This window comes from Schistocerca serialis, chromosome 5, assembly GCF_023864345.2.
Source record: "Schistocerca serialis cubense isolate TAMUIC-IGC-003099 chromosome 5, iqSchSeri2.2, whole genome shotgun sequence".
NCBI lineage: Eukaryota > Metazoa > Arthropoda > Insecta > Orthoptera > Acrididae > Schistocerca > Schistocerca serialis.
Genome location: NC_064642.1, coordinates 749,741,485 through 749,755,670, shown reverse-complemented (window position 1 = coordinate 749,755,670; position 14,186 = coordinate 749,741,485). Strand labels below are relative to the sequence as shown.

At 40.3% G+C, this 14,186-nt stretch overlaps 1 protein-coding gene across 1 annotated transcript in view; it reads right to left on the bottom strand.

Moving 5' to 3' along the window:
• LOC126480802 (transcription initiation factor TFIID subunit 1) overlaps positions 1–14,186 on the bottom strand; it is a 241,206-nt gene that overhangs the window by 112,794 nt on the left and 114,226 nt on the right. The window contains exons 11-12 of the mRNA XM_050104121.1: positions 9,275–9,395; positions 9,033–9,174 (exon numbers count right to left, since the gene is read on the bottom strand). Of these exons, the coding sequence (XP_049960078.1) occupies positions 9,033–9,174; positions 9,275–9,395 (263 nt within the window). The remainder of the gene's footprint in view (positions 1–9,032; positions 9,175–9,274; positions 9,396–14,186) is intronic.

Below are 14,186 nucleotides of genomic sequence, written 5' to 3'. Positions count from 1 at the left end.
TAGTATACATCAAGTCATGGAACAATCAACATCATATGTTTTCATCGTGTTAACAATGTCAAATTTTATACCAGAAAGTGATGATTTGCAGAAAGCATTAATTTTTTGTTTTCATTTGAAAAAAAAGTGCTGAAGAGTCACACCGAATGCTTGTCGAGGCATATGGTATCATGCTCTATCAGAAGCAACACGCAAAAGATGGTTTCAACGGTTCAGAAATAATGATTTTGATGTAAGAAAAGAGGAACGTGGAAGACCACCAAAAAAGTTCGATGACGCCGAATTGCAAGCAATATTGGATGAAGATGATACTTTGAGTCAGAAGCAAATGCCAGCAATGCTAAATGTTGCATAACAAACAATTTATGACCGTTTGAAAGCTATGGGAAAGGTCCAAAAGTGTGGAAAATGGGTGCCACATGAATTGAATGAAAGACAGATGGAAAACCGAAAAACCATTTGTCAAATTTTGCTTCAAAGACATGAAAGAAAATCAATTTTGGATTGAATTGTTATTGGTGATGCAAATTGGATTTATTTTAAGAATCCTAAAAGGGAAAAATCATGGGTTAATCCAGAACAACCATCAACATCGACTGCAAAACCAGATCGATTTGGCAAGAAGACAATGCTCTGTGTTTGGTGGGATCAGAAAGGAGTAGTGTATCATGAGCTTCTAAAACCCGGTGAAACTGTGAATACTAATCGCTACAGACAACAAATGATGAATTTGAACTATGCATTGATCAAAAAAAGACCAGAATGGGCCAGAAGACATGGCAAAATAATTTTTTTACATGACAATGCACCTGCACTCAACACGAAACTGGTTCAGGATACAATCAAAACACTTGGCTGGGAGCTGCTACCACACCTGCTGCATTCACCAGACGTGGTCCCTTCCGACTACCATTTGTTTTCATCAATGGGACACGCATTGGCTGAGGAACACTTCGATTCCCACGAAGAAGTCGAAAATTGGGTGTCTGATTGGTTTGCTTCAAAAGATGAACATTTCTATTGGTGAGGTGTCCACAAATTGCCAGAAAGGTGGTCAAAATGTAGAGAAAGCAATGGTCAGTACTTTGAATAAAATATTTTTACTTTTCAATTCAAAATCAGTGTTTCACTTTCACACAAAAAAAATGCTCATTTCATACCGGTACACCTGGTAAAGTAAAACTGGTTTTGTTAGCGCTAACTTACTTCTCACCTGAGTGCTTTTTCTTTCTGTGTAATTGTTCACTAGAAATTAATCTCAATATGTTGTATTGAAAGACAACTACCCCCTATTGCAGTGGAACGCTTGCAGTGAATACTGTCAACACAATAGCTCCTAGTATTTAAGGAGGTGGTGAAATCTTGCCTATTATCTTTTTTTTTCTCTACTTTCTCCTCTGTTAATTAATGATATGACAATGTTTAGTAAAGCAAAATATTTTTTTTACTAGTAAAGGAAGCTATCCAGCAAAAGGAAATATTAATTCCTTTACAGAAGTTCTATCTAAAATGTTCATATTTTCAAAAAATGTAAGTCGTGAATGTAAAACCACTGAAAACTCTGGAAGTGTGAACTTCACTTGTCTTCCTCCTGTTATATCACCATCTGTTTTTAGGAGGTCAAACTGAGCAGCTGCAAGTTTGGTAATTGTCATATATTTGGTCAATAAATGTTATTTAAATCTATCTACTGTATTATTTTCATCACTCATTCAGGCCATTACCTTGTCTCCTAATCATTTACTCCATTGATGTTGTGATTTTTATGTTTCAGCAAAAAACAGGCAAGGTTGGTGGAGGTCATTCAGACATGAACAATCAAACACTGTTGGTGTTTTTTTCATTAATTGCTTTCCTATTAAGGACCAGAATCCCCTGAGATATTTAAATCAATCGTTTTTAAGCATTATGGAATACTGTACAGCAAAAATCACTCGATCTGATCAGTTTCTGTTTCTGAACAATGATGCCCATCAAGCTATGCAATGGCCTGATATAACAGAAAATGGTTGAATAAATACAAGGATGGGCTCCACTAGGACTCTGAATAGCAAATATTGTGGAAACTTCAATATGGTGTACTGCAACATGCAGTTTATGAACACAATTACTGCACTCAATGTGGAATGCCCTCATGTACCCTGACTGTTATGTTATGGGACTGAATTTCATCGTTTACAGAACACTAAATGAAAGTCATACTTTTGAGAAAGATATTCTATAATCATCTCATTGATGAGATGGTAGTGCAGTGCCACAAGTGCCACATAATTATTGATTATTGCCAGTTGTATGCACGTTTACTAACCTGTTAAATGAAACAATATTAGTACTAATCCATGGCTGATCATCGTTACAAGTGATAATGTTAATCTTTATACAAAAATATTCAGCCTGTGTATATTCCTGCAAAATACTAACGCGAATTCTTTACAGACGAATGGAAAAACTGATAGAAGCTGACCTCGGGGAAGATCAGTTTGGATTCCGTAGAAATGTTGGAACACGTGAGGCAATACTGACCCTACGACTTATCTTAGAAGCTAGATCAAGGAAAGGCAAACCTATGTTTCTAGCATTTGTAGACTTAGAGAAAGCTTTTGACAATGTTGATTGGAATACTCTCTATCAAATTCTGAAGGTGGCAGGGGTAAAATACAGAGAGCGAAAGGCTATTTACAATTTTTACAGAAAGCAGATGGCAGTTATAAGAGTCGAGGGGTATGAAAGGGAAGCAGAGGTTGGGAAGGGAGTGAGACAGGGTTGTAGCCTATCCCCGATGTTATTCCATTTTTATATTGAGCAAGCAATAAAGGAAACAAAAGAAAAGTTCGGAGTAGGTATTAAAATCCATGGAGAAGAAATAAAAACTTTGAGGTTTGCCGATGACATTGCAATTCTGTCAGAGACAGCAAAGGACTTGGAAGAGCAGTTGAACGGAATGGACAGTGTCTTGAAAGGAGCATATAAGATGAACATCAACAAAAGCAAAACGAGGATAATGGAATGTAGTTGAATTAAGTCGGGTGATGCTGAGGGAATTAGGTTAGCAAATGAGACACTTAAAGTAGTAAAGGAGTTTTGCTATTTGGGGAGCAAAATAACTGATGATGGTCGAAGTAGAGAGGATATAAAATGTAGACTGGCAATGTCAAGGAAAGCGTTTCTGAAGAAGAAAAATTTGTTAACATCATCGAGTATAGATATAAATGTCAGGAAGTCATTTCTGAAGGTGTTTGTATGGAGTGTAGCCATGTATAGAAGTGAAATGTGGACAATAAATAGTTTAGACAAAAAGAGAATAGAAGGTTTCGAAATGTGGTGCTACAAAAGGATGCTGAAGATTAGATGGGTAAATCATATAACTAATGAGGAAGTTTTGAATAGAATTGGGGAGAAGAGAAATTTGTGGCACAACTTGACTAGTAGAAGGGATCTGTTGGTAGGACATATTCTGAGAAATCGAGGGATCACCAATTTAGTATTGAATGGCAGCGTGGAGGGTAAAAATCGTAGAGGGAGACCAAGAGATGAATACACTATGTAGATTCAGAAGGCTGTAGGCTGCAGTAGGTACTGGGAGATGAAGAAGCTTGCACAGGATAGAAAAGCACGGAGAGCTGCATCAAACCAGTCTCAGGACTGAAGACCACAACAGCAACATATTCGTGCTCACAACACTCTAACAGTGGAATGAGATTTTCACTCCGCAGCGAAGTGTGTGCTGATATGAAACTTCCTGGCAGATTAAAACTGTGTGCCGGACAGAGACTCGAACTCGGGACCTTTGCCTTTCGCGGCAGAAGTAAAGCTGTGAGGGCGGGGCATGAGTCGTGCTTGGGTAGCTCAGGTGGTAGAGCACTTGCCCGCGAAAGGCAAAGGTCCCGAGTTCGAGTCTCGGTCCGGCACACAGTTTTAATCTGCCAAGCGGTTTCATATCAGTGCACACTCTGCTGCAGAATGAAAATCTCATTCTGGAAACATCCCCCAGCCTGTGGCTAAGCCATGTCTCCGCAATATCCTTTCTTTCAGGAGTGCTAGTTCTGCAAGGTTCGCAGGAGAGCTTCTATAAAGTTTGGAAGGTAGGAGACGAGGTACTGGCAGAAGTATAAGCTTTGAGGATGGGGCATGAGTCGTGTTTGGGTAGCTCAGGTGGTAGAGCACTTGCCTGCAAAAGGCAAAGGTCCCGAGTTCGAGTCTCGGTCTAGCACACAGTTTTAATCTGCCAGGACGTTTCACTCTAAAAGTGGTTGGTCAATTCATGTGAAAATTTGACACAACACTGAATGCAAATACTGGAGTGATTTTATATACATTTTCTCTAAATATATACAATACATAAATAAATATGTCAAACAATGGAAAATTCAGGGTGGAATGTAACAATATTATGAAAAGCAAAGTTGCTACTCACCATATAGCAGTGATGCTAAGTCAGAGATAGGCAGAACAAAAAGACTGTCACAAAATAAGCTTTCGGCTAACAAGGCCTCTCTCAAAAATGGACAACAAACAAACTCATGGAAACACAACTCACATACACATGACCACGGTCTCTGACAGCTGAAGCCAGACTATGAGCAGCAGCAGCAGAGCATTATGGGAGAGGCAACCAGGTGGGGATAAGTAGGAGGATGGGGTGGGGTGGGGAGGGGGAGGGATAGCAGGATAGGAATGGGATATGGTAAAGTGCCGCTGCTGGATAGCATGCGAGAACGAGGTGGAGAGACAGTAGGGAGCTTGGTGTAGTTGGAAGGTTAGACAGAGGGTGGGGGGAGAGAAGGAGTGGGATAACGGAAAAGGAGAGAAGTAAAAAGACTGGGTGTGTTGGTGGAATAGAGGGCTGTGTAGTGCTGGAGTTGGAAGAGGCTAGATAGGTGAGGACAATGACTAATGAAGATTGAGGCCAGGAGGGTCATATATTGCAGGGAGAACTGCGCATGTGGGAACTTCCCCTGCAGTACATCCTACATTTCAGTAACCCTCGTGGCCTCAACCTTCATCAGTCATTGTCCTCACACATCTAACCCCTTCCCTGTTCCCATTCTAGCACTACACAGCCCTCTCTATTCCACCAATGCACACAGTCTTTTTCTTCTCTCATTTTCCCCTACCCTCCCCTCCTCTCTGCCCCCGCCCTCCTTCTAACCTTCAGACTGCACTTAGCAGCCCTATCCTCTTTCCACCTTGTTTCTGCACACTGTCTAGCAGCACTTTACCATGCCCCACCCCTATCCTGCTATCCCTTCCCCTCCCTGCCCCAGCCACCTCCTTACTCCCCCCTGGTTGTCCCTCCCATAATGCACTGCTGCTGCTGCTCGTAGGCTGGCTTCAGCTGTCAGAGACCGTGGTCATGTGTGTGTAAGTTGTGTTGCATGAGAGTGTCTGTTGTCCATTTTTGACAGAGGCCTTGTTAGCTGAAAGCTTATTTTGTGACAGTCTTTTTGTTGTGCCAATCTGCGACTTAGCATCTCAGCTATAGGGTGAGTAGCAACTTTGCTTTTCATAATACTGATAAATATATATGTAATACATAAAGGAGAAACACTGTTACTGAAAATCTCAAAGTTCTTTACTGATTTAATTCTAATTTTTTACAGCACACTCTAATGAATATTCAGACTGTCATAGGCTATTTTATAATATATATAATATATATGTGATACATAAAGGGGTAACATTGTAACCAAAAATCATGAAACATTCTTGACAGATTTGCTCAAAATTTTACATGACACTCTAATGATCATACAAATAGATGGTATGCTAGACACACACACACACACACACACACACACACACACACACAGTTTTAGCTGCAATATTGGGGATTTAAACCATAAGACAAATTGTTTCTCCCACATATATATTGTTTCTCATTTTACATGTATACACAAAATGTGTTGTATTGTTTTCATCCTCACAGACAAATTTCACAGAAAAAAAATTTATTGGTTTGTGATTACGATCCTACTACAGAATCCGAATTTACGTTAACAGTAACCAAGACTCAAGATCAGAGAGGGGGAGGGGAGGAGAGAGGAGATGCAAAATGAGATGGGAGGAGGTGATCAAAAGATAGAGCGGGAAGTATGAGGAACTGATCTAAGAGACAGGAGGAAAGAGAGGGACAGAGACAGGGGGAGAAGGAGATTAGGACGTATGTCCAATTCCCATACATTTTAGAGATGTGCACTTCCTCTTTTCTTTCTTTCCCATTTAATCAGACCGAACCACAGAAATGCATGGCCAGGTACAGTTAGTAAACATTTATAAATGTGAAAATCTAACATCATGAGGTTGTATGTACTCAATTTAAATGTCAAAATCTTTATCAACAGGTCAATGGATGATGAAATCAGCAATATCATATACTAGCTCTGCTGTAACTTCCATGCACCATTTTAAGGGGGCATTACCACCAACCAGCAATAATCAAAATGAAAGGCCATCGCCACACTGTGACCGAAAACAGTGTTGAAAACACAGTAGTGGAACACACTGCTGTGAACAACATGTTCAATTTCAATGGCTACTTCACAATCTGTGGCATCTTGATCCTCCCTCCAACACCAGCTCTTCTGAATTCTGTATGTGGGAACTGCCTTTGCAACGCATCCTTCAATTCCATAATCCTCATGGCCTGAATCTCCGCTATCCCATACTCATTAACATCCCTGCCCTTATGACCACCATTTCACTCACCCTGCATGTGTACCCTCCTCTGCACAGTCTACCTGTTTCTCTTTCACATTCCGAATGTCCATGTCACTGTGCACTACACACTAGTCCCTCTGCTTGTGCCACGAGATCCGTCATCCTGTGTACCCACTGCCTCTCCCCATGCCTCAACCCTACCTCCCCCTCCATAACTTTTTTGCACATGAACCATTCCACGTGACATCCTAGGCAAGCTGTGGTGCCGGCACAATATAGAAATGCAGGTGTATGTGTATTATGTTAGTTCTGAAAAAGAATTTATATGAAAGCTCATAGCCCATTCAGTCTTATGTTGCAAATGAGAACTCAACAGCTTAACTGAATAGTGAGATGTTCCCTTTATTCTTTCCATTATTTATGTTCCATCAAGGGCTTGACATTGGAATAAAAAAGTTCAAACCAAAGGATGGTTTGAACACCACAATCCTCTTATCGCAAATGTTCCTTCCCTGTAGAATTAGTTTACCCTTACCTTCCTTTGCCAGTTGCAACTCAACTCACATCGGCATTTTCATATTTATGGTAAGATTATATTCCACCAACCTACTGCAATCTAATACACTCACTTCTGATTTTTCGTAAAGTTTCTTTTGGAAATATCCTGAACATCCCGCAGTTTAATAACAGTGAATTTGTTTTTCTCCATCACAGAAAGAGTACATACAAGCAAATGTCTCACTAAGCCAGAGGTATCTGAAGCATTCATTTGTCTGATTTCAAAGGCAACTTCCTCACTACTAAAACAAAGAGGATGACTTCCCTGTGAAAAAAGTAGCTGAAATCTGTTCTTCAACAGTCTATTTTAAAACCACATTCTTAAGGTTTCTCTAATTGTTTCCTTTCTGTCTTTCTCATTGTCCATATCTCAAATCCATACAGAACAGTGCTACAAACACAGCTTTTCAGTAATCTTCTTCTGGTCTCAAGGGTTATCGATTTGGGTGTTAGCAATTCTTCTTTCCACTAGAAAATCCTTTTCTCTTATGCAGGCCTTTCTATTTTGTATATACATATTTAATTTATTCTATTTTAGAGAGATAAAAATTGTTATATCGTCAAATCTCTTGTGCAAGTTTACATTTAACCACCCAAAATGACCCCCTGTTGGGTAATCAATCACATTAGTTATCTTTTTGTTCAAACAGATATAACAGCACTCAACTAGCGCACATTACATTTTGTTAAGCACCTAATTCAACTGCTGGTCTTTTTTGGCTAACGTTGCTATGTCATCATTGAACTATTTCATGTTGATTTTCTCTCTCTGACAAATAACTCCTACACTGAGCTACCTATTTCCTTCTCACACCACCTCTTCAGTACAAAAATTAAGAATCAATGATGACAATGAGAAACACTTTCATAATTCTTGCCTCTTTTTATCATTCCATCAGTGCTCAATTACTTAAGAGATACCGAAATTATCATGAGAGGAGAGGTGTTGTCTGTAATATGAAATGCTTTCACTTATTTGAAGACAATGGGTAAAAAAATACAAATTATGTTGAAAACTTTAACAACACACACCATAATGAGATATTAAACAGACATAAGCAATTCCGAATTTTTGTACTTACGGATGTTCACTGGAAAAACTGTCAAATAAAAATGATGTACAGTTACGCAAAAAATACCAGAAAATAAATCAGTATGGTAAACAAAAGCTAAATCTACACAAGAAATGCAAGAAAACAAATTAATATAAACTGCATTAATGGCACATGCCTGAACACATACAGGAGTAAAAAACAATGTTAAGAATTCCCACTCCCTACACACACACACACACACACACACACACACACATACACACAGTGAGAGAGAGGGAAGGAGAGGGGGGGGGGGGGAGGAGAGTGAGAGTGAGAGTGAGAAAGTGAGAATGTGTGAATGTGTGAATGTGTGTGTGTGTGTGTGTGTGTGTGTGTCTGTGAGAGAGAGAGAGAGAGAGAGAGAGAGAGAGAGAGAGAGATATGATGGTGGTGGTGGTGGTGGTGGTGGTTAGTGTTTAACGTCCCGTCGACAACGAGGTCATTAGAGACGGAGCGCAAGCTCGGGTTAGAGAAAGATTGGGAAGGGAATCGGCCGTGCCCTTTCAAAGGAACCATCCCGGCATTTGCCTGAAACGATTTAGGGAAATCACGGAAAACCTAAATCAGGATGACTGGAGACGGGATTGAACCGTCGTCCTCCCGAATGCAAGTCCAGTGTGCTAACCACTGCGCCACCTCGCTCGGTAGAGAGAGAGAGAGAGAGAGAGAGAGAATTATTTACAGGTACATATGCATATGCATTTCTTTAAGTAAAGTACAGACCTGTTCGTTTGAAATCAGCACAGAGTTTCAAGCGTTTCCTTATGCTGCTTTCTGAATGTGATGGAAAAGCCTTTTTTATGTCATCCATTTTAATCCTACGAGGAACATGTTCACTCTTCCAGAATAGTCTATAAATGAAAACCTGCACAGAACAGAAATAATTTGACGAAGTGATGCAATATTTTTGTAAAATCAAAAAGTTTTGATTTCAGCAGCAGTTTTTTAAGATTACTGACACTGACCTGTAAAAAGTCACGAACAAAATTGTTTGCTCTCTTTGAATTTGGTCCAGGTACTTCATAAAGTGGGCATTCTTGGCCAGCCACAAACACTGCATCAATTTCTCGTATATAATACTGTTGCCTGAAAATGAATAAGAGGGTGGGTGAACATTTTCAAGTTATCATAATCCTTTAATTTAATTACACAAAACAGTCCAAGTACATTTCATAGATAAGTGCACAATCAGAATTAACAGTGTGTACAATACATTTGCCTTGCTTAGACTAAACAAATGTATATTTCTTACAATGAAAGGATGGTCAAATACTTCAAAATCACTGCAGATTGTACAAACTGCAGAAATAGATGATTTAGGGAAACAATAAAAGCAGAGCTGCCATAAACTTAAAGGTTAGGTTTAACACCACAGTGCTTTACTAGGTATGGTTTTACTAGAAGTGGCATTGTGTTGCCTTCCTGCAACATTTGAACCAACTTACCCAGCCAATTATGGGAGGGAGGAGATATAGTTTAGTATGGCTTTTGAGCCACAGTGCTACTCAGCATTTTTCACATTACCAGTTCTTTGCTGGAGGTGGAAGTAATAATTATAAGTGACAGTTGGAAATCCTGGAACTGACAGGGAATTTAACGTGAGAAAAAAAACCTTAAACTTGGTGCCCAAGTAGGAACCTAAATCTACTCCTTCCATAAACATGAGTCCAAGTCTTAACCACTGCACTGTCTCTCTTGGTGGAGTCATTAATGCATTGCACTTATATTCGAGCAATGCATGGGAGGAATGGGTTGTAAGATGTAACACAGAAAACACATTGGTACAAATGTGAATGAGTAACAACAATTTCTTGACAATGAGCTCAGGCTTACACATTAGAAGCAGAAATCTGGCTGAATCACATGTGCACTGAGGAACTGTTTCAAGTGTCAAATCTGTTGCACAAAGATGTGTTGAATAAGCTTTAGTGTGCAATGCTGAATACAGGACTGCTGTCAACAGAGCACTTCTCTCATCGTGTGGAGTATAGCATTTCATCAATGTTGGTGGGCTGCTTTTCCACCTTTCCTTTCCTTGAATGTCAAGTTTTTTAACTCACTTTACTTCCCGATATGGTCTCCTTTGAGGGATATACAATTGGTTCAGCTATTCTCCAGCTTTTTTATTCCACTAGAAAAACAGGTTCTGTAAAACTCTGCAAAATACTCATTGACTGCAACTACAGCTTCCCCATTTGATGAAAATTTCTCCCAGGAAGGCAAAGCTTTAATAGGGTGGATGAGGAAACAATTCATGCACTTTCGTCACTGTTGTTGCTGATGTGTACGATGGGGCATTATGCTGGTGAACGAGCACCTATTTGTGTGCAAACCTTGGTTGTTTTTCAGCAAATGCAAGTTTCAAACAATCCAACAATGAAGCATAAGAGGGGTCCAGTTATGAGTCTGCCTCTTTCCAGAAATCTATGAGGAGTATTATTTGGGAATCCCGTGACCATCACCTTACCAGTTGACAAAGTGGTCTTTGTCTTGTTCAGTGCACTTTCACTAGCCTTGCCCATTGCTTTGAGATCTGTTTTGACTCTTGTGTGTAACAATGGACCTAGGATTCATCAAAAGTCACAAAACCGGGAAAACGGCTTGTGGACTGTACATCACCAGACACTGTGTGAAATGTTGTGTCAGATGTGCTTTTGGTCTACTGTAAGCAATCGCTGCACCCACATCGCACACAGCTTCTTCAAATCAAATTCTCTGTGCAAGATATTCTGCATTCGTTCAGTTGAGATGCCTACTGTATCAGTAATTTCACCAATTTTTATTTGGCAGTCTTGCATTATCATCTCATGGATTTTGTCAATAGTTTCCTTTGTGGTGACCTTGAATGGACGCCCAGAGCGCACTTTGTCTTTGGTGCTTGTCTGACCACGTTTTAATTCATTAATCCAAGAGTAAATGGTCTTCAATGATGGTGCAGTGTCTGTGTGAACTTCATCCAATTCTGTTTTGATTAGCGTGGCTGTCCAACCCTTCAAATGAAAATGTTCAATAACAGCACGAAACTCGGTTTTCTCCATTTTCAATTGCAGTCGACACAGTGACCAATTCAGATTGATGTCAATAATGAACTGTACGCTACACATTTTTGAAATTCTTTATGTGATCCTTATCAACCATGAAGTTGCAACAAAAATGTTTCATTCTTCCATGGAAATTTACCAGACTTATGAAACCACCCTCATAAGAGTCATGAGATATTTTACCACTTCTATCTACCTGCCTACAGGCACACACACACACACACACACACACACACACACACACACACACACACACACACACACTTGTTTTTCTCACTTGGTGTTGTTGGACTATACGTATTTCAGTGTGAGAGCTGCTACAGGAATAAGTACTACTGTCTTTGTAGAATATACAGGGTGTTACAAAAAGGTACGGCCAAATTTTCAGGAAACATTTCTCACACACAAATAAAGAAGGATGTTATGTGGACATGTGTCCGGAAACACTTAATTTCCATGTTAGAGCTCATTTTAGTTTCCTCAGTATGTTCATCCACCTACGCTCAATGGAGCACGTTATCATGATTTCATACGGGATACTCTACCTGTGCTGCTAGAGCATGTGCCTTTACAAGTACGACACAACATGTGGTTCATGCACGATGGAGCTCCTGCACATTTCAGTCGAAGTGTTCGTACGCTTCTCAACAACAGATTCGGTGACCGATGGATTGGTAGAGGCGGACCAATTCCATGGCCTCCACGCTCTCCTGACCTCAACCCTCTTGACTTTCATTTATAGGGGCATTTGAAAGCTCTTGTCTACGCAACCCTGGTACCAAATGTAGAGACTCTTCATACTCGTATTGTGGACGGCTGTGATACAATACGCCATTCTCCAGGGCTGCACCAGCGCATCAGGGATTCCATGCGACGGAGGGTGGATGCATGCATCCTCACTAACGGAGGACATTTTGAACATTTCCTATAACAAAGTGTTTGAAGTCACGCTGGTACGTTCTGTTGCTGTGTGTCTCCATTCCATGATTAATGTGATTTGAAGAGAAGTAATAAAATGAGCTCTAACATGGAAAGTAAGCATTTCCGGACACATGTCCACATAACATATTTTCTTTCTTTGTGTGTGAGGAATGTTTCCTGAAAGTTTGGCCGTACCTTTTTGTAACACCCTGTAGTACCATAGCAATCAAAGTACATCACTCAGCTTTAAAAAAAGTAAAATAAATCTGCATTTAGTCAATACAGCCACATTAATGCTCATTCTGGTAAGCCCAGTTACAACAATAACTCCTGTTTGGACAACGTTTCTATCCATTCAATCCCGAAACTACCTTCAGCTTTATACCACCTCTGCTAACCACGAGAAATTACACAAGTGTAAGAAACTGGAGATGTTTGTTAAATAGAACTCATCCTTCTGCTCCCCACATTGTTATTTTGACATCATTCCCCACTGTATATACGAAATATGAGACAAACAATCTGAACAGTGTACTGTAACAAAGTACCACAGCCTCAAAACCGTTATTGTGGTGTTTCTTCACTCTTTCCAGCACAGTACAGTACAGTAAAAAACAGTAGCTGTCTCTGGAATTTGTACTGATAGCCACACAGAAAGAAATAGAACAGCATCAACAGAGCTTGCAGATACAATTACCAATATCCACAATGACAGCACTTTCTTCAAGCAAAAAGTTCACATGATATATTATCACTGAAGTCTGTCCTCTGGGACTGAAGTTTAGCTGGCAGAACAGCTTGTAACATGAAGCACCACCCGGTCCACCTTTTCCATCGTCTTTTTACCGTTATATGTTTGGATTCCCTTGGGATAGGGTGCTCACAATGGTGGCAACAATTTTGGCTGTGCTGTATGGACTTTTGGTTAAAGTCATTGGTACAGTTATGCACTTTTGACTTTGGTGCAACACAGACTTTGTTAATCTTGGTAGTGGCTGACTATATTTATGACTTACTTACTATTTGGGGTAGTACGGTAATAGGCATATGTGGGTATTCTTTAAATACTAGTTATACTCTTGTTTTAAAAAAAAAATATCTTGAAGTACTAGAGAAAGGATGTTCGTATTCACAAGACACGTCCATTAGTAAGTTCTGCAAAAATGATTAGAACTTCAGTCACCTTGGTTCAGCAGGTCTCCTGTTGCCAAGTAGGCACAGGGTCAACCATGGGCCCTGACAATTTGTTCCATGCGCGATGGCATCAACATGTAAAAGGCGCAAATGGCGTCCTGTGGTCTAGCCATCCATGCTGCAGTCACCTGCTTCCAAAGTTCATCTGAGTGGTTCACACAGGGATACAGCACTGCACCCATTGTTTCACCATGCCCCACACATTTTCGATTGGCAACAAATCAGGTGGTCTGGATGGCCAGAGCAAAAGGCTGGAATCCTGTGACATCTTGGAGACACGTGTTTTGTAGCAACATGTGGTTGTGTATTGTCTTGCTGAAAAATGGCATCTGAGGTGCTGTGCAGGAAGGGTATGGTTACAGGTAGCAGGTTGTCATTCACATGTTACACTGGTGACAGTGCCCTGGACATGCTCCATCTGTGATTTGTGGTTGTACCCAATAGCACCCCACATCATAAGGCAATGAGTTGGCACTTGTGTCTTGTGCAAATGCAGTCACTGCGTAGCCACTCGCCCTGTCCGCGCCAAACCTAAATGCGGCCATTATTTTCAAACAAACAGAACCTCAATTCATCCAAAAACACTATTTGATGCCATTCCTGTCCCCAGTGACATCGTTCCATACACCTTTGCCATCTAGAATGTTTCTGCACGTTTGACAAAGGTAGGTGGAGAAGTGGACAATACGCACCTAACCTACACTGTAACAAACGGCGACAG